This window comes from Schistocerca piceifrons, chromosome 1 (assembly GCF_021461385.2).
Source record: "Schistocerca piceifrons isolate TAMUIC-IGC-003096 chromosome 1, iqSchPice1.1, whole genome shotgun sequence".
In the NCBI taxonomy this organism is placed as follows: domain Eukaryota; kingdom Metazoa; phylum Arthropoda; class Insecta; order Orthoptera; family Acrididae; genus Schistocerca; species Schistocerca piceifrons.
This window is the reverse complement of record NC_060138.1, coordinates 385,634,263-385,655,134: the sequence shown is the minus strand read 5'-3', so window position 1 is coordinate 385,655,134 and position 20,872 is coordinate 385,634,263. Positions and strand designations below refer to the sequence as shown.

Genomic DNA, 20,872 nt, shown 5'->3' with positions numbered 1-20,872 from the left:
TTGCCTTCACGAATTAAAGCGGGTTATGAGATCATTTCTGTTCGGCTGTATATACCCAGCCCTACAAGGTGTTACCAATGTCAGTGGCTTAACCATACATGGCAGTCTTGTTCAAGTGGGGCTAAATTCGTTACCTGTGGCAGGGACGCCCATGAGGGTGACTTTCCACCTCCGTCCCGTCATTGCGTCAACTGCATGGGTGACCATGCTGCCTCCTCTCGTGACTGCCCCGTCTACAAAGATGAGAAAAGTATACAGGAAATTCGAGTGAAAGATAAGGTGTCGACCTCGGCTGCTCGCAAGTTATTCAATAGCAGAAAGCCCACTGTCCTTCCGGCAGGGAAATACAGTACCGTTCTCGCCTCTCCTCAGCCTACCAGGGAGGTAACTACACAGACATGCGCTCTAACATTTAGCGATTCGCTCATCAGATCGGCCAGTGCTAAGATCGCCTGATCAACGTCTCCTCTTCCTCCCACCAACCCTAAGGCTGCTGCTAAGATGAGAACCTTTAAATCAGATGCTCCTTCAAAAAAGAACCGACACGCGAAGATTTCTTGCGTACCCAAACTTCACAGCCATCAACTGTTCTTTCGACAAAACGTAATTCTTCAAAGAAGGCTCATAGTAAAAAGAGTTCTCCATCTCTGCCGAGATGCGTTCCTTCTCCTGCGCCACCCAGCGGTTGCCATCCCCGGCTGTCTTCAGTTTCGCCTGGCCGCACCGCTGGTAGCCGATCATCTGGCCTTTCACCGGCAGAGGAAGCTGCCCCTCCTGACTAGCTCAGGAAGGTGGCAGACGCAACTGTTGAGTTGATGGACCATGACTCACCACCTATCAATTGTAGCAGCAGTGCTCCCTCGAAGCCAGGCCCTCAGCAGCCATCGAGGTTACTCTTTCTTGTCTCCCGCCCCCTCCCTCCTGTAATGGCACTTCTTCAATGGAATATTCGCGGCATTTGGTCCAACCGAGAGGAACTAAAATTGCTGCTTCGAATGCAAGAAACGAAGTTACGCCCATGCGATCGTATTGACCTGGCACACTATACCTCCGTGCGTTTTGACCTACCCCCTGTGGCAGGTATTCCGGCTCGTGGAGGGGTCATGTTGCTGGTTCCGGATGTCTATTAGGATTCAATCACATTGCACACAGATCTGCAGGCAGTTGCCATTCGAATTACTCTCTCCACTTTCACATTTTCCATTTGCACTGTTTACACTCCATCATCGTCTGCCTGTACTAGGGCAGACATGGTACAACTGATTGCTCAGCTTCCTACACCATTTTTGTTGATTGGGGCTCTCCAGCCTCCTGCCAGAGAGGTTCCCTCTTGGCTGACCTTTTCAACCACCTCAGTCTAGTCTTCTTAAATACCGATGCACCTACCTTCCTTTCGGACGCAACACATACCTATTCCACTTGGACCTCTCAATATCCGCTATCCAACTTGCACATCGGTTCGAGTGGTATGCTCTGTCTGACACATACTCGAGCGACCATTTCCCCTGCATAATCCATCTCCTGCATCACACCCCTTCTCCACGTTCCACTCGTTGGAAAATTTCCAAAGCCGCCTGGGGGCTTTTCACCTCCCTGGTGACCTTCCATCATCAAGACTTCTCCAGCTGCGATAGTCAGGTCGCCTACCTCACGGACGTTATTCTCATTGCTGCTGAATATTCCATCCCTCGTACTTCCTCTTCTCCCCGTCGAGTCCCAGTCCCCTGGTGGACTACGGCATGCAGCGATGCTATTCGTGCTCGGCGACGTGCTTTACGCACCTTCCAACGCCGCACGGCGATGGCGAACTGTATCAGTTACAAACAGCTCTGTGCACAATGTTGTTGTGTTATCAAAGAACAAAAAGGCTTGCTCGGTGGCTTTCACCAGCTTATTTAACAGTTTTACTCCTCCTTCGGTTGTCTGGGGTGGCCTGCGCTGGCTATCTGGCACCAAGGTCCACTCCCCGATGTTTGGCCTGACTGTAGCGCATGAAGTCCTTGTGGATCCTGAGGATGTCTCAAATGCCTTCGGCCACTTTTTGGCGGAGGTCTTGAGCTCTGCCCATTACCACCCTGCCTTCCTCCCCCGAAAACAAGCAGAGGAGGCACGGCCACCTTCTTTCCAGTCTTTGAATCGTGAAAGTTACAATGCCACCTTCACCATGCGGGAACTCGAAAGTGCACTCGCCCGGTCCCGATCCTCTGCTCCGGCCGTATGGTATCCATATTCAGATGCTGAAGAACCTTTCTCCTGCAGGTAAAGGCTTTCTTCTTCGCGCCTATAATCGCATCTGGACTGAAGGTCATGTTCCCACACGCTGGTGTGAAGCAATTGTTGTTCCTGTACCCAAACCAGGAAAGAGCAAACACCTTCCTTCCAGTTATCGCCCCATCTCCCTTACCAGCTGCGTCTGCAAGGTGATGGAGCGCATGGTAAATTCTCGATTGGTTTGGCTCCTTGAATCTCTATGCCTACTTACCAATATGCAATGTGGCTTTCGTAGGTGCCATAGGTGCCACTCTGCAGTTGACCACCTAGTTACCGTGTCGACCTTCATTATGAACAACATTTTGCTTAAGTGCCAGACGGTGGCTGTGTTCTTAGATTTGGAGAAGGCTTACGACACCTGTTGGAGGGTGGGCATTCTCCGCACCATGCACACTTGGGGCCTTCACGGTCGCCTCCTTCTTTTTATTAATGCATTTTTAATAGACCGAATGTTCAGGGTACGTGTGGGTTCTGTTTTGTCAGATGCCTTTCACCAGGAGAATGGGGTGCCCCAGGGCTCCGTTTTGAGCGTGGCCCTTTTTGCCATAGCTATCAATCCAATAATGAATTGCCTTCCAGCTGATGTTTCAGGCTCCCTTTTCATGGACAACTGATGGCTTGGATGACCTCCTCGCACCCTTCCCGGCGAGAGGAGGTCATTTTGGCTAGGTTGCGGATTGGGCATTGCCGCTTCAGCCACCGCTATCTGTCGTCCGGTGACCCCGCCCCGCAGTGCCCCTGCGGTCATCCATTGAGGGTGTGCCATGTTTTATTGTCCTGTCCCTGTTTTATTCTCTCTCGTGTTGTCCGATGTCTGCCATCTACCTTACAGGAACTTTTAGCTGATGACGCTCGAGCAGCTGCTCGTGTCCTTCGTTTTATTACACTGACAGACTTGTCGAAAGAGATCTAACTCTTTTATTTTGTTTCTCTGCGTCTTTGTAAGTACTTTCTGATGTTGCCCCCTTGCGTTTTTCTATGCTATTAGTGCACTAACGTTTGTGACTGGGCGCTAATGACCTTAGTAGTTGAGCGCCCTAAACACAAAAAAAATAAAATAAAATAAAAATCACACAAATGTTTTGGGCAGTTTACCAGTGCCCTCCAAACATGTAATGACCGAGGACTCCTTGTTCAGTATAGCATTGTTGTTGTTGTTGTTGTTGTCCACTTTTAACTTTCTGTACTGGTATTTTATCATTAAACTTACCTAGTTAGTCTGCTGTGCTTTATATGTATTTTTATGGCTGGCCTTTTATAAATCTCAAAATGACATAGAAATGGGTAGCACTGGTGTTGAGAAGCATCTGAAAGAGTTGAAAACAAACAAATCTTGATGTCTGGATGGAATCCCAATTTGGTTTTACGGAGAGTACTCTTGAGCACTGGCCATTTAGGTTGTATTTTTAGTGAATCTCTTGCCCAGTGCAAATTCCTAAGTGACTGGAAAAGGCGCAGATGATACCTGCATAAAAGAAGGATAAAAGAATGGACCCATAAATTATAGACCAATATCCTGTGCTGCAAATTCGTGAGCATGTTCTAAATTTGGATATACTAAATTTCCTTGAGGAAGGAAAACTTCTGTCCACAAGACAGCAGGGTTTTAGAAAGCATCACTTGTGCGAAGCTCAGCTTGCCCTTTTCTAGCAGGTTGCCGTGCCAACAATGGATGAAGGGCAACAGGCAGATTCCATATTCCTGGATTCCCATATAATGTGCTGCAAATTCGTGAGCATGTTCTAAATTTGGATATACTAAATTTCCTCGAGGGAGGAAAACTTCTGTCCACAAGACAGCAGGGTTTTAGAAAGCATCACTTGTGCAAAGCTCAGCTTGCCCTTTTTTAGCAGGTTGCCCTGCCAACAATGGATGAAGGGCAACAGGCAGATTCCATATTCCTGGATTCCCATATAATGTGCTGCAAATTCGTGAGCATGTTCTAAATTTGGATATACTAAATTTCCTCGAGGGAGGAAAACTTCTGTCCACAAGACAGTAGGGTTTTAGAAAGCATCACTTGTGCGAAGCTCAGCTTGCCCTTTCCTAGCAGGTTGCCCTGCCAACAATGGATGAAGGGCAACAGGCAGATTCCATATTCCTGGATTCCCATATAATATATGACACATTCTCACACTGCAGACTTTTAATCAAGGTACGAGCATACAAAGTAGGCTCTGAGATATATGAGTGGCTTGAAGACTTAACACTTCTTAAGTATACTTAAGAAGTGTTAAGTCTTCGAGCCACTCACATATCTCAGAGCCTATTTCGTGTGCTCGTACCTTGGTTAAATAAATATAAACACAATCTGATGTGTAGGGGTGAACAGCAATCTGTGACTATTTGCTGATGACACTTAGTTTATGGTAAAGTGACTGTAGGAAGATACAGGATGACTTGGGTAGAAATTCTGTTTCCTGTGATGAACGACAGCTGTCTCTAAATGTGGAAAACACTTGTACTAGAATAAGAAAAGCTATTCTGCAATGTTTGGATATAGTATCAGTGGCATGCTGCTTGACACAGTCACATTGCTTAAATATCTATGCATGTTACTAAAGAGCAGGGGAAATGGAATGAGGTCAGTTGTAGGGAAGACAGTTGACTTCAGTTTATTAGGTGAATTCTAGGACAGTGTACCCCATCTATAAAGGAAACAGTGTGTAGAACACTTGTCTGACCCAGTCTTGAGTACTGCTCGAGTGTTTCGACTCCATACCAGGTTGCATTAAAGGAGACATTGAAGCAATTCCGAGGTGTGCTGCTAGATTTATTATCAGTATGCTCAATCAACACACAAGTATTACAGAAATACTCCGTGAAATGGGAATTCCTGGAGGGAAGAAGACACTATTGAGAAAATGTAGAGAACCGACATTTGCAACTGATTCCAAAACGACTTTACTGCTGCCAGTGTACATCTTGGTTAGGGACCACAGAGACAGGATTAGAAATGCATACTGAGGCATATAAACAGTTATTTTTCTCTCTTCCCGTTTGACTAATAGTGGTACAAGTTACCTTTTGCCATGCACCATATGATGCGCCAAGTGCCAGCTGGTTGGGTGAGCAAATGGCTCCCACACTCATTCAAACTGGGCATGATGAAGTGCAGTAGATCCCTCTGACAGGTAGCGTACCACATATGCTTGCCTGGTGTGGTGAGCTGTGGATGCTCATGGGTACACGTACCCCAGGGGAGTAGATTTGTAACAGCCCTGGCCTAGACCTTATACATTTTGCAAGTCTGGTTAAATATAAAGCAGCTGGCAACAAGAGAATCTTGAGGCTCAAAAACTTGTGATATTGTTATTTGTGTTAAACAGACAAGACAGCAAAAGAAAAAAAAAAGTTTAGTAAAGATGTTGATGGAAGGAAAAAAGCTGCTTCTTAGCATGTGTCGTTTATGTTATAAATTAACTAGGTGGACGTCAGAAGGAATAATGGTTCCTTGCCATTAAGTGATAATGAGAATGAGGAAAAGTATGAGATGCAAGTGCAGATAAAAATGAAAATAAAAGAGGGAGAAGAAAATAAGATCAAAATGGGGGACAAGGAAAAGTTAGGTCATTAAAGGCCTAGCTTTAGTTATTGACAGACAAATAAGAGACTGTAAATATGAGAAGGAAGAGATGATATAAAATTGCCACACATTACGTCATGGGAATAGCAAGCACTATTTTCAACATGTTACTAGGTTCAGAAACTCACTAAACTGTTCCAAAATGACTGGAAGGAAAGTACCTGGATTCATATTCCACTAGCCACAAAATGAAACGTTCCTGTTTTGTCACACATGCTCCATTTGTCCCTTCCCTTATCGGTTACATCCAGTGACGTGTATGCACTGAAAGTAGCCATTAAAACTTAGTGCATTGACAATTCCTTTCTTTATTTCACTGCTAAATGTTTTACTTCCAACTAATCTGTGTCATAGCCTTTGTTACAGCTAGCTGTAATGTAGTTTTGCATTTTAAATACTAAAATTATTGATGTGGAGTGCAAATATTTAACTTCTTTCTGTTCCTGTACCTGAAATCTTGTACCAACTAAACAATTTGTTCTTGCATTCTAGGTTGTTATTCGACCCATGATGTATGTTGCTTTGACATATGACCATCGTCTCATAGATGGTCGTGAAGCTGTTTTGTTTCTACGGAAGATAAAGGCAGCTGTTGAAGATCCAAGAATTATGTTACTTAATGTGTAAATTAGTGGCACTTTCTGTTTTGTCCATAAATATTTGAACAAAAAGTAATAGGCAGCTAAGCCTAGAGTGACTCTCGGTCTGCTCAGCTACCAGTACCCCCACAACTAGTGTTTTAGAATGGTGTAGCAGACTTTTCACATTTGTTAGCAAAACTTATATCTGAATTTGTTTTGCTAACATACAATTCCTGTGTCCCTATTTTATTATTTATATAATTGTTGTGCTGATGTGGTGCTGAATTATTCAAATCTGCGACACTCCAGCAAAAGTGAAGATGAACCATTGTATTTATTACTTTGTATTACTGCACTTTATTTTCAAATGCCAATCACGCTTTTGTAATAATAAATCTGTATTTATTGTACATTAAAGCAAGTGTGTGTGTGTGTGTGTGTGTGTGTGTGTGTGTGTGTGTGTGTGTGTTGGTTGGTTGAGAGATGTTGGGAGAGCAATTAGAGCAGACAAACATGTATAAAAGAAGTCAACAAAATTAAAATCTACTTACAAATTTTTTAACTCTCAACATGCACTTTTCTACCCATGTCACATGTTCAGACTATATAGCGTACACTCAGTAAACAAAAGATGAAAAATATGCTGTTCTTGTAATACTTTCCTTTTCTGAGTTGATATACTATGATTGGCATTACTGAAGGAATGTAACATGCAAGTGCAAATTTTCTGGAAGCAACCTGTTACAAACATCAGATTGTGCTCTATTTGTATATAAAAATTTAATTAAAAGTGGTTTTGAGAAAGCTCTGGCATTTGTTTTTCAGTAATTATTGTGCAGTTGGTAAAATAACAGCAGACCTTTACGAATGCAGAAGGAGACCTTTACGAATGCAGAAGGCATATCACACTGTTGAGTTTGTCGACTAGATGGGAATATTAAACTTGTCTCCACCACCTGAACGAGGAGTCCTGATCATTATGTGGGGTAGAAGATGCTAGTAACCCTCCCAAAAAAATTCATGGAAGTTGCACACTGTAACCAGATGTTTAGCATTGAGTGTAGAACTAAATCTAACTACATTTGTGGAAAATTGTTACTGTGTACTAACATTAGTCTGAAATAATTTCAATAAATAATTCAAGAACAGATGAAGGTATTTACAACTGTTGTAATTGGCATTTGGTGTACATACCATGAAGCCAGCACCATATTATGTAGTTAGTATATCTCATGATTAAAGCAAATTTGTGTAACTACATACAGAGCGGGCAATTATTTTAGGTTATTGAAGAAAAAAGGGCAAATACAATAACTTGTTCTAAAGGCATGTTCTGATGTCATTTTCTGCTTATATGATAGATTCCATAAGGTAAACATTACACAGTACTTAGATATTTCCTGTATCACTTGACAAATACACCTATTTTATTTAACTTCATCACAAGATAAATTCGGAGTATTGGTTTAAATTGACAAATATAACATCTGTACTGTGTATGTACTTATACAAATTTGCTTTAATAATTAGATGTGCTAAGTACATATTGTGGTGTTGGCTGCATGGTATGTACACCAAATGAAATTAACAGTTGTAAATATAGTCATCATTGCCACAAAAATTAAATAAATAAATAAATATTCAAATCTAAAAAAAGGTAGAAGAGAAAAGATGTACTCATAAACTATCATAAGTACACACGATACAAAGAAATTAAGACCAAATGTCCTGAAAAACATACTATAGACGGTAACAGGTTCCAAATAATGTGTTCATATGGTATCTTAATGCAACTGCTGTGTTTACCCCTACAATATTTTTAAAAATGAGGCGTTCATCCATCCACTGTAGTGGTGGTGGTGGTGGTGGTGGTGGTGGTGGTATTTTTATCTCCCCCCTCCCCACTTACCTCCATTATCAAACTGATCATCTCTTGGTGCTGCAGGGTGCGTGTTATAACCCAATTCCTTATTTTAGTCAATGTTTTACTATACAATTCTTTTCTTCCTGGTTCGATTCAGTACTTCCTTGCTAGATGTGCAATCTACTCATCTAATTTTCAGCATTTAGAAACCTTTTATTCTCTTCTTTTGTGAACTGTTTATCATCCACAATTCATTTCCAAAAAAACAATTCTGCAGACAAATGCCATAAGAAAAGACTTCCTAACATGTAAATTTATATTCAGTTTCAAGAAATTTCTCTTTTACAGAAATTCTTTTCTTGCTGTTGCCAATCTGCATTCCATATGCCATCTACTTTGGCCATCATAAATTATGTTGCCCAGATAACAAAACCCAGCTATTACTTTAGTGCCTTATTTCCTGATCTACTTCCCTCAGCATTGCTTGTTTTTGTTTTAATTCACTTACGTTGCATTGCCATTCTTTTCTTTTGTAGATGTTTGTCTTATAATCTCTTTGCAAGACACTATCCTTTCCATTCAACTGTTCTCCAAAATCATTTGCTGTCTCTGACAGAGTTACAGAGTCACTGGCAAAACTCAGTGCTTTTATTTCTTCTCCCTGAACTGTAATTCCCTTTCAAAAGTTCTCTTTTGTTTCCTTTACTGCTTGCTCAGTGTACAGACTGAATAACCGTTACTGCTGCTCTTTCATTTTCTTATGACTTGTAACGGCAATCTGGTTTTTGTACAAGTTATATACCACATTTCACTCCTTGTATTTTATCCCAGCTATGTTGATAATTTCAAACAGTTTTATTCCTGTAGGCATTGTCAAAAGCTTTCTCTAAATCTACACTAAGGTGACAAAAGTCATGGATCCCTCTCAGTATCATGTCAGACCTCCTTTTGCCTGGCATAGTGCAGCAGCTCGACACGGTACAGAATAGACAAATTGTTGGAAGTCCCATAATTGTGAAAGTGTTGCCGGTGCAGGATTTTGTGCACAAACTGACTTCTCAATTATGTCCCATAAATGTTTGATGGAATTCGTGTCTGGCAATCTGGATGGCCAAATCATTCTCTTGAATTGTGCAGAATGTTCTTTAAATCACTCGCGACCAGTTGTGGCTTACTGACATGACAGATTGTCATCCATAAAAATTCCATTGTTGTTTGGCTGCAAATGATTGCCAAGTAGCCAACACAGTCATTCCCAGTCAATGATTGATTCAGTTGGTCCAGAGGACCCAGTCCATTCAATGTAAACACAGTCCACACCATTACAGAGCCACCACCAGCTTGCACAATGCTTTTTGGCAACCTGGGTCAATGGCTTAATGGGGTCTGCGTCACACTTTAACCCTACCATCAACTCTTGCCAACTGAAATAGGGACGCCTCTGACAACACTGCGGTTTTCCGGTTTCTAGGCTCAAAATAAAATGGTCATGAGCCTGGGAGAAGATCTGCAGGTAATGTCTTACTGTTAGCAAAGGCAAATAATGTCAGTTGCCTGCTAGCATAGCCCATTAATGCTAAATTTCGTTGCACTGTCCCAATGGATACATTCATCATACATCGGATATTGACTTCTGCAGTTATTTTATGCAGTGTTGCTTCTCCGTTAGCACTGACAACTCTACACAAATGTCGGTGCTGATTTCTGTGGTGAGTGGTAATGCCCGAAATTTGGTATTCTCAGCACACTCTTGACACAGGATCTTGGAATACTGAATTGCTTAATGATTTCGAAATAAAATGGCCCACGCTTGTAGCTTGAACAACTATTCCATGTTCATGGGCTATTAATCCCCATAGTGCATCCAAAACATTCCTGAAACCTTTTCACATGAATCACCCAAGTAAAAATGACTGCACTGCCCTTTTATACCTTATGTATGTGATACCACCGTCAGCTATATATGTGCAGATCACTATCCCATTACTTTTGTCACTTCAGTGTACAAGTGCTCTAAACAAAGGTTTGCCTATCTTCTAAGATAAGTCATAGGTCAGTAGTTACTTGTGTATTCCTATAGTACTCTAAACCACGAACTGGACTTCCCTGAGGTCAGCTTGCACCAGTTGTTTCATTCTTCTATAAATAATTTGTATAAGTATTTTGCAAAAGTGACTTGTTCACAGTTCTCAGCACCTCCTTTCTGTGGAATTGGGAATATTACATTCTGTTTTAAATCTGAGGCTATTATGCCAGAGTTGTAATATTTAGCATACCAGACAAAATACAGGGTGATTCAAAAAGAATACCACAACTTTAAAAATGTGTATTTAATGAAAGAAACATAATATAACCTTCTGTTATACATCATTACAAAGAGTATTTAAAAAGGTTTTTTTTCACTCAAAAACAAGTTCAGAGATGTTCAATATGGCCCCCTCCAGACACACGAGCAATATCAACCCGATACTCCAACTCGTTCCACACTCTCTGTAGCATATCAGGCGTAACAGTTTGGATAGCTGCTGTTATTTCTCGTTTCAAATCATCAATGGTGGCTGGGAGAGGTGGCCGAAACACCATATCCTTAACATACCCCCATAAGAAAAAATCGCAGGGGGTAAGATCAGGGCTTCTTGGAGGCCAGTGCTACATTTTCATCACTCGTTCTCGGCCGTCCAGAACTTTTCCCTTTGCACAAACACCTATTCTCTGTAAACTGTTTATACCAACGTTTAATACACCACCTATCAGGAGGTTTAACACCATACTTCGTTCGAAATGCATGCTGAACAACTGTCGTCGATTCACTTCTGCCGTACTCAATAACACAAAAAGCTTGCTGTTGAGCGGTTGCCATCTTAGCATCAACTGACGCCGACGCCTAGTCAACAGCGTCTCAAGCGAACAAATGTACAACTAAATGAAACTTTATAGCTCCCTTAATTCGCCGACAGATAGTGCTTAGCTCTGCCTTTTGTCGTTGCAGAGTTTTAAATTCCTAAAGTTGTGGTATTCTTTTTGAATCACCCTGTAGTTTTGTTATGGCTAATTCTGCAGAGGCTAATTTTCATAGAAATATGTCTATTAAGGAGGCTTTCTTCAGATTTGGTCTTTCAGTGCTGTGAAAATTATTCTCGTGATATCACAAGGCAACTATTTCTGTTGTTTGTGAAAAGGAAGTTCCCTACTGTGACACATTTTTGCATCTGTGTTTGTTAACTTCATAAGTTGTTCTCTCTGCGAAGTTGCACATGGAGGGCTACATTGGTTAAATTGCAAGAGTAAATCCTAAAAACCTGCACTCAGTAGACACTGATAGTTGGAACAGAGGTCTGTTTACCTCTTGTCTTCTAAAGATCTATCCAATGTCTCGCTGGAATTCTTCTCTGTAGGTTGAACTCCTGACGTAGCTAATTTCAACAGTGAAAATGAGAGTGGTCATAAAGGTCACTATTATATCTATGTTACTAAATGATTACCTACTCCAGCTGCAAGTTGCGTATCTAATGGCTTTAAGAGGCACAAAGTATAATCTTAAGTTGAAAGTTTAACACAGTAAGTCAAGTAATGAAGGTAGTGAAGGTAGAAACTGTGTGTGTTTTCAGGCAGCATAAATCATGGCATGCAAATTAAACAGACTTTATTCATCTATTGTTGATATTGAGAGACCTTTCTGATTAACAATTAACTCTACATATACTTTCAAACCTTTTCGAAAGCTTTTCTTGTCGATACATCTGACAAAATAATGAAAGAAAAAAGTTCTCGTTTACTACATTTTCACTGTTCATGCAGCAGAACTTAGACATCAGGGGTGACATTTAAATTTATTAAGTCTTTACCACTAACTCATTTTGTAGACAGTGTCCACATACACCACTGAATTACGTGCAAAGTTATGTTATTGTATGACATTTAGTTCAGGAGATAGTGTGTCATGGACATTGAGATGCGTGAAAACCTCTATTTTCTTAAAATAAAGCACAAATTATACGGAGTATAATCATCCCTTGTTTGGTAATGAGGGCATTTTTTCATTAGTCTATGAATGAATGATCCAAAACTAATAAACCAACTCAATGAAGGTATGTGTCTCCAACTAGAAATGCTTCACATGCTTAAAATCAAATATTTAACACACTTGTAAAGTAATGAGATGTTTGAAGCTGTTTTATACATGGGAATCTGATTCTTTAAAGACTTGGTGATGGAATACTGATTGTCACTAAAAAAATAATCACGGAATTTGGATTTAAGACAATGGCTGCTACCCTATTTATTTAGTCATTTGTGTTAAACATGGAAAACATTTATATGTGGCAATATGATAAAGGTCAAGCCACAGGAGAGCCAGTAAAAATCATTATGTCTGCACTACAATCATGGCATCTAATCACGGTGTTGAGCACCATATCTGTTATACTAGAATTAGTGCCTTTACTTGTTTGGTATCGCATGAAACATTTTCTGATCGACTTTCAAACAATTTCATCACAAAATTATAACTTCTTCATTCAATAACAGATTAAATGTTGACATCATCAAGCTAAACTGCTCATTGAGTATTTCCAACCATATCCCACTTGTTTGCACAAGGCAGTTTGTCAAAGATCGGCTATTCCTGCTGACATTCGTCACATTAATTCTGTTCATGTGTTCTGAATGTTCTTTTTAATAAATACACTCCTGGAAATGGAAAAAAGAACACATTGACACCGGTGTGTCAGACCCACCATACTTGCTCCGGACACTGCGAGAGGGCTGTACAAGCAATGATCACACGCACGGCACAGCGGACACACCAGGAACCGCAGTGTTGGCCGTCGAATGGCGCTAGCTGCGCAGCATTTGTGCACCGCCGCCGTCAGTGTCAGCCAGTTTGCCGTGGCATACGGAGCTCCATCGCAGTCTTTAACACTGGTAGCATGCCGCGACAGCATGGACGTGAACCGTATGTGCAGTTGACGGACTTTGAGCGAGGGCGTATAGTGGGCATGCGGGAGGCCGGGTGGACGTACCGCCGAATTGCTCAACACGTGGGGCGTGAGGTCTCCACAGTACATCGATGTTGTCGCCAGTGGTCGGCGGAAGGTGCACGTGCCCGTCGACCTGGGACCGGACCGCAGCGACGCACGGATGCACGCCAAGACCGTAGGATCCTACGCAGTGCCGTAGGGGACCGCACCGCCACTTCCCAGCAAATTAGGGACACTGTTGCTCCTGGGGTATCGGCGAGGACCATTTGCAACCGTCTCCATGAAGCTGGGCTACGGTCCCGCACACCGTTAGGCCGTCTTCCGCTCACGCCCCAACATCGTGCATCCCGCCTCCAGTGGTGTCGCGACAGGCGTGAATGGAGGGACGAATGGAGACGTGTCGTCTTCAGCGATGAGAGTCGCTTCTGCCTTGGTGCCAATGATGGTCGTATGCGTGTTTGGCGCCGTGCAGGTGAGCGCCACAATCAGGACTGCATACGACCGAGGCACACAGGGCCAACACCCGGCATCATGGTGTGGGGAGCGATCTCCTACACTGTCCGTACACCACTGGTGATCGTCAAGGGGACACTGAATAGTGCACGGTACATCCAAACCGTCATCGAACCCATCGTTCTACCATTCCTAGACCGGCAAGGGAACTTGCTGTTCCAACAGGACAATGCACGTCCGCATGTATCCTGTGCCACCCAACGTGCTCTAGAAGGTGTAAGTCAACTACCCTGGCCAGCAAGATCTCCGGATCTGTCCCCCATTGAGCATGTTTGGGACTGGATGAAGCGTCGTCTCACGCGGTCTGCACGTCCAGCACGAACGCTGGTCCAACTGAGGCGCCAGGTGGAAATGGCATGGCAAGCCGTTCCACAGGACTACATCCAGCATCTCTACGATCGTCTCCATGGGAGAATAGCAGCCTGCATTGCTGCGAAAGGTGGATATACACTGTACTAGTGCCGACATTGTGCATGCTCTGTTGCCTGTGTCTATGTGCCTGTGGTTCTGTCAGTGTGATCATGTGATGTATCTGACCCCAGGAATGTGTCAATAAAGTTTCCCCTTCCTGGGACAATGAATTCACGGTGTTCTTATTTCAATTTCCAGGAGTGTATGTTGCAAATATGAAAGGTCAGTATATTACGGATTCCAATGTGATCAACTTAGCTTTTTAATAAGTTATTTATTAAGTAATGCCTATCCTTGCCAGTTTTGTTCAGAAGTTTCTGTGGTCTGCTTTATCTCAAAAACATAGCCTCCTGCCAATTGAAACTTTCCCACACTCGAGATCCACTTCATGCCAAGCCCTTCTGACACACATAGCTACAGCAGTGACTGTTACTTTGTACTGAAATAAAATGACCTAAAGTGGGGCATAAATGCCATGTCATCTCCCATCTAGTCTTCATTTACTTTCTCTTCCCTTTCCATAATACTGTCTTCAAGTTCTTTTCTATAACCCTTCTATATATTTCCTCCACCTTTCAGCCCTTTCTTTACTTTACTGGCCGGCCATCTGAGCTCTTGATATTCAAGCAGGTGCTTTTCTTTTCTTCAATTTTCCTGCAGGGTCATCTGTCTTTCCCATAGTTGACACTGAAGAATTAGATTCGGAAATGAGAGCAGTGTACTAGATGAGTTTTGATATTCTGACAGAGAGATAAATAAGATCTACAAAATAAAGAGGTTATAAAATTCAAACTGGCAATAGTAGGAAAAATTGCTTCTGAAACAGAAATTTTTAAAATTCAACTTAAATTTAAGTGTCAGGGTGTCTTTCCTGAAATTGTCTGGAGGTTAACCTTACACGAAAGTGTAAGGTGAGTTACAAGCAGTATAGGCAAGAAGAGGCTAGAAACTTTCTAAATGTGATGCTACAGAAGAATGCTGAAGATTACTTGGGTGGATTGAATAACTAATGAAGAGGTACTGAATCAAATCTGGGAGAAAAGAGTGTTATGGCACAAACTGATGAAAAGAATGGGTCAGTTAATAGGTCACATCCTGAGGCATCAAGGAATAGTCGATGTGGATGCTAAAAGTTCTAGAGGGAAACCAATGCTTGGCTGCGGTAAAAATATTCAAGTGGATATAGACTGCAATAATTAAGGACAGTACAAACTAGCATGGAGAGCTGCATCAAATCAGTTCTCGTACTAAACACCACAGCAGCAGCAGCACCACCACCACCACCACCACCACCACCACCACCACCACCACCAAGCCCAATGACAACATATGGTATGTAACATTGGATTTAAGATCTCCCTTTGAGGAATTACAAATATATGTAAGCTGCAAAAGATGGCTCTGTTAAGAATTTTGAGGGAAGGTCCCTCATAACATCTTAATGAAGAGTAAGGGAACCGATGAGGCTAGACCTCAGTGTCAAATCCAGATGTTCACTCTGTGCAACTGTTAGTATCCATCAGGTAACTTTGATGATACCTCAGTTTGTAATACTTTGATTGTCCTATATGAAAGATGAAGACCCTGGGGTTTCAGGAATTCAGAAGGAAAAGTTTGACAGGACATGGAAATGAGAGGGTGTGGATATTTTCTGTAGATTGTCACTGTTGTGAGAATGCTCACAAGAACCTTCTCATTAGCTGGGCAAGACAACCTGTGAGTGTTATAGATTGTTTAGTATAGTGGATTAGCAAGTTCTACAAACTCGAACACCATGACATGTAGTCAATATAACACATCATGTCATGTGAATTTTCTCGACACTGTGGAATATCCTATTATTCGGAGGACCTAAATAAAGGTAATGTTCTAAGAACGCTTGGCAGAGTAGATAAATTTTGTCGCAAAAAATGTTGCTGGTTCGACTTCATGTGGTACGGATGATATTTCTGGCACTACAGCTGTTGTAAAACAAGTAAATAATGACGAAACAAAAGTTAAAAATGAAGAAAAGCAAATTGTTCCTGATTTCGAGTTTCACGAAAAACTAAGTGTCGAGTCAGACATCATAAAAAGAAATAACCTCGTTAGTGATGATCCCGCAGAATGGTGTGTCATGACATACTCTTACAACGTGGCATTAATCAAAATTGTAACGTTGATTTATTTAATTCAAGAAGATCAATAGGTGATAATATCAGATATTTGAACAGAAATGTATCTTACCGTAAACCTTTAAATGGTGAATCAACTTTGCGTGATTTTCTAGTATACTCCTGTAGCACCGGTGCTGTTTTCTGTGCACCATGTAAATTGTTAGGAGGTAAGGCCACGATTGCTAGTATGGTATTGCAGATTGGAAAAATATTTCTAATATTTTATCTCATCGTGAGAATTCACTTGAACGCAAAAATTCTGAGTTATCACTGTTAACAAGAAAAAGGTCACTTGGAACAATTTCGAGTCATATGTTGAGGCAGAAAAAATGTACTGGCGCGGTGTGTTGAAGAGGGTGTTTGCAGTAGTGAAGAAGCTAAGAAGTCGTGGACTTTCCATGCGTGGACACGTTGAACGATTCCATTCATTACATAGTGGTCAATTTATGATGTCTCATGAACTTATAGCCGAGTGTGACCCTTTTCTCGCAGAGCACATTGAACGATACGGAAATCCAGGCCAGGGACGTACAAGTTATCTTTCCTCAACAATCTGTGATGAAATAATAGAGCTTCTTTCTGAAAGAATAAAAAAAATTATTATAACTGAAATAAAACAAGCCAAATATTTCTTTGTAATAGTAGATTCTACTGCAGACATTCCACATATTCATCAATTATCTTTCATATTAAGATATGTGAACGAGAATGGTGAACCTGTTGAACGTTTTCTTCTGTTTTTACCAAACCCGGGACACAAGTCCGAAAACTTAGCTGAGGCCGTACTAAAAGTCCTGCCCACAAATTCCATTGGTATTACTGACTGCAGAGGCCAGTCATATGACAATGCGAGCAGTATGTCAGGAACCTACACTGGTTTGCAGGCACGCATTAAACGAAATCCGAAAGCGCATTATGTGCCTTGTGCAGCAAATTGTTTAAATTTAGTTGGCACTATTTAGTGCTGCAAGGCTGCAATCTATTGTCGGGAAGAACGTTCATTTTTCAGTGTAGTGCAAAACATTTATAATTTTTTCTCTGCTTCTACACAGCGCTAGCTTTCATGAAACCAGGAAGCAAAACGGTAAAAAGTTTATCAAAAGCACGTTGTCAGCAAGAGAAGAAGCGTGTGTAAGTCTATATGCCAGTAATACGTTTGAAAAAGCACTTGTGCGACATGAGCCTTCAGATTTATTGAATCAACTCAGCAAACTAGAAACAGTATTCATGATGACAGTTTGGAAGGTCATACTCCGGAGATTTAATAGTGTAAATCTGAAATTGGAACGCGTAAATGTTGGTACTAAAATAGTGCATGAATTATATGAATCACTTGTAGGATTTATTGCATCTATTCGTGGCATGTTCGACTGTTATGAAAATAAATCCATGGAGATTGTGACTGTTATAGACTATGAACGCACCGATAAAAAAATCACGTAAAAGCAAATTTCATGATGACGAAGAAGTGGACTCTGAAGAAGTTTTCTGACTGGAAGGGAAAAATTTAGAGTCGAAACATTTATCCTAGTACTCAGCTACTTGCACGCCGAATTAGTGAAGAGGAAGGAAAGCTATAGAACACTATTGGACTCCTTCACAGTTTTCAGTAACCTTAAGAACAGTTCACCTGACGATATTACTGAACGTGCACCAAAACTCCAAATGTCATGTGTGACAGATTTAGAGCTTTCCTTCCCTAGTGAATGTGTACATTTCGCGGAAATTTTGAAATCTTCTGAGATTAGTGATATACCAGTCAAAATGAGTAAAATTTAACGAAAAGAGAGGTTACAGTCCGTGTTTCAGAATGTTGACATTGCTCTTAGAATATTTCTATGTACGGCACTTAAAATTGTTCAGTAGAACGCTCGTTTTCGGCTCTTAAAAGACTGAAATCGTACCTACGTTCTACGTTATCTGAAGAGAGATTGAACGCCTTGTCCATTCTTCACATCGAAGCCGACCTCCTGACAACTGACAACCGGCTGAACTATGAAGATATGATCAACGAGTTTTCTGCTGTCAAAGCTAGACGCAAACTTTGATGACTGGTGAGTTTATTTATTTATTCATATTAGTTTCAAATATTTAAGATTATAATGCGATTATTGTTATAACTTAGAGCACATTCTTGGGATTTACAAACGACGTATTACCTGTTTATTTTACAATTGCCGATGGCAGAACGCGGAACTAAACCTCGTTCACGTGCAGACGTGACCGAAGGCGCCCGACAATACTAAACAATACCCGAATGACCCATGCCGCTTGTTGCTGTACAGCCAAGTCATGCTGATACTGTAGAATATTACAGCTGAAGCGTATTCTTGGCGTCTGTTGAAATGTATAGTTATCGCGGAAATATACGTTATCAGATGAAAAAGTGTTAATAAATAATAGTAGTTCAGTTCTGTCGACAAATACGTAAAAGCTTGGCTAATACTGTTAGAAAGAGCTATGGCGATAGCAGTAGCTGCAGTACAAAACTGCTCAGCCCTTACATTGATTAAAGGTATTGTGTACACTTATTATGCAGCATCTAGCTACACAGACCCTAAAGCTTTACACTTTAACTATTAGATTATAAAACGAATTTGGTTTTTCCACACTAGTCTGTAAAATTATGTAATAGCAAATCCAGTTCTGTGTTTGTTCGTCTGTATTTAGTTATTAGTTCGTGCACCGAAATCTCTATTACATTTTCATTTCTTCCATTTTCCTATAGATTCGCGTATTAATACCGAATGTGTTTTTTTTCTGCTACACATTCAAGTATTAGATCGTAAAACGACACTTTAATTTTAATTTTGAACGCATCTCTGTAAAAGTACGTATTAATTTCTAATGTATGACACTTTCGCTTCAATTTTTAGATCGTAACACAACTTTTTTATTTTCATTTTCAACGGTTTCATGTAAAAGAACGTATTAAAAGTGAATGTATAACAAAAATCCGTTGTCTGCTGAATTTTTAGGCCGTAAAAGAAAAGTTATTTTCCTTGTGTTCGTTTCTGTTGGCTTTCGACAGAAGAATGTGTTAACACAATGCATTTTAAGTTTGTTTTATCCGCTGCCGTACACCAAGTACAGTTTAGGAACCATATTACATTTTAATTGAGCGCGACTAGACCGCTGACGCGTCCTTCAAAACAATGAATAACACAGTACGGAAACAGCTCACAGCGCTCCCACTCAAAACGGCAGGTGTGAAGTGTTCTGTTAATAGTTATTATTTAAAACATGTTTTTTTAGGGGACAGGGGGGCGCATATAATATGGTGTGCCTAGGGACTCAAAATTTTTAAATCCGCTACTGGCCCCACCTTTTTAAGGGCTTGCGCTCAATCTGTCATTGACTCGACAAGTTTTGCACATGCACCAGGTTCAGTTTCATGGTACCAGACGTGAACAATTTTCTCAGATAACTCTACTGATATAACAAAATTTACTTAGTTTTTTTTAGGGATAATTGCCCACAAATTCTCAATAGGGCCTAGGCCTGGAGAATTTGGAGGCCACCATAAGTGCTGAATACCCAAATATGTACAACACTCCTGGAGTGCCCTGGCATGGTGACTGCTCACATTGTCATTCTGGAAAATGAATGGCCAGAAGTTCTCTCCATTGACATTATTCATTGCAGTACTTAATATTTCATTTTTAAGGATATCACAGTATTTTACCTCTGTAATTGAAGCTATGCAAAACTTGATTCTTCCCCCTCCTTTAGAACACATTGCTGCCCACAGAATTACACTTTCATTGAACTACTTTGTTTCCACAACACAATCTTTCGTCAGTTCCTCTCTTGATTCCATTTATAGTTTCGAACCACTGTCATTGCTGTACACAATAAATTCCTTTTCATCCGAAAACATCACTCCGTTTCAGTCCATGGATGTCCAGTGTTGATAAAGACTGAGAAACCTTTTTCTTCCATCTACATACTGTTTTGTTAGGTTAGCTTTCTTTGCAGGCTTTTTCTTCATAAGGTTGAGATCAGGAAGGCTTCTTTAGATGGGGAATTGAGACCGTAGACTCACGCTCACTCTTAAAAACAATCTCCCTTAAATACAGTTCTCTGTCTTATTTTGCTATAATTTTCATTGCCCTGCGCAATCTGGGACTGCAGATTTTCTTCTACCTACATTTGTACTTCTTACTTGACTTTAAAGTTTCAGCTTGTCTCTCTGGTACATTTACCACAGTTTTATGGTCAATTGATAATTTCCTAGCATCTTCTCTATTCGAGAGTCTGTCAGCTTTGAGTCTCAAAATCATTCCTTGCTTCACTGGAGAAACGTTTTTCTCTCTTTCTCATAACGTGTAAAACCAAATATTTATACAATTAACTATGATAACACAAAGATTTTGTTTATTTATGGTATTATAGCATAATAGATAAATATAAAAACTATCTGGATACTTACTTAATTATTTTTTCCCACAGTTCTTCACAAAATGCATACAGTTTCCCTAGTGAACAGATGACACAAAATGGAGGGAAGA

General features: G+C 40.9%; 1 protein-coding gene across 1 annotated transcript in view; it reads left to right on the top strand.

Moving 5' to 3' along the window:
- LOC124786798 (dihydrolipoyllysine-residue succinyltransferase component of 2-oxoglutarate dehydrogenase complex, mitochondrial) overlaps nucleotides 1-7,242 on the top strand; it is a 67,192-nt gene extending 59,950 nt beyond the window's left edge. The window contains exon 10 of the mRNA XM_047254291.1: nucleotides 6,350-7,242. Within this exon, the coding sequence (XP_047110247.1) occupies nucleotides 6,350-6,484 (135 nt within the window). The 3' untranslated portion in view covers nucleotides 6,485-7,242. The remainder of the gene's footprint in view (nucleotides 1-6,349) is intronic.
- Nucleotides 7,243-20,872: the final 13,630 nt, after the last annotated feature.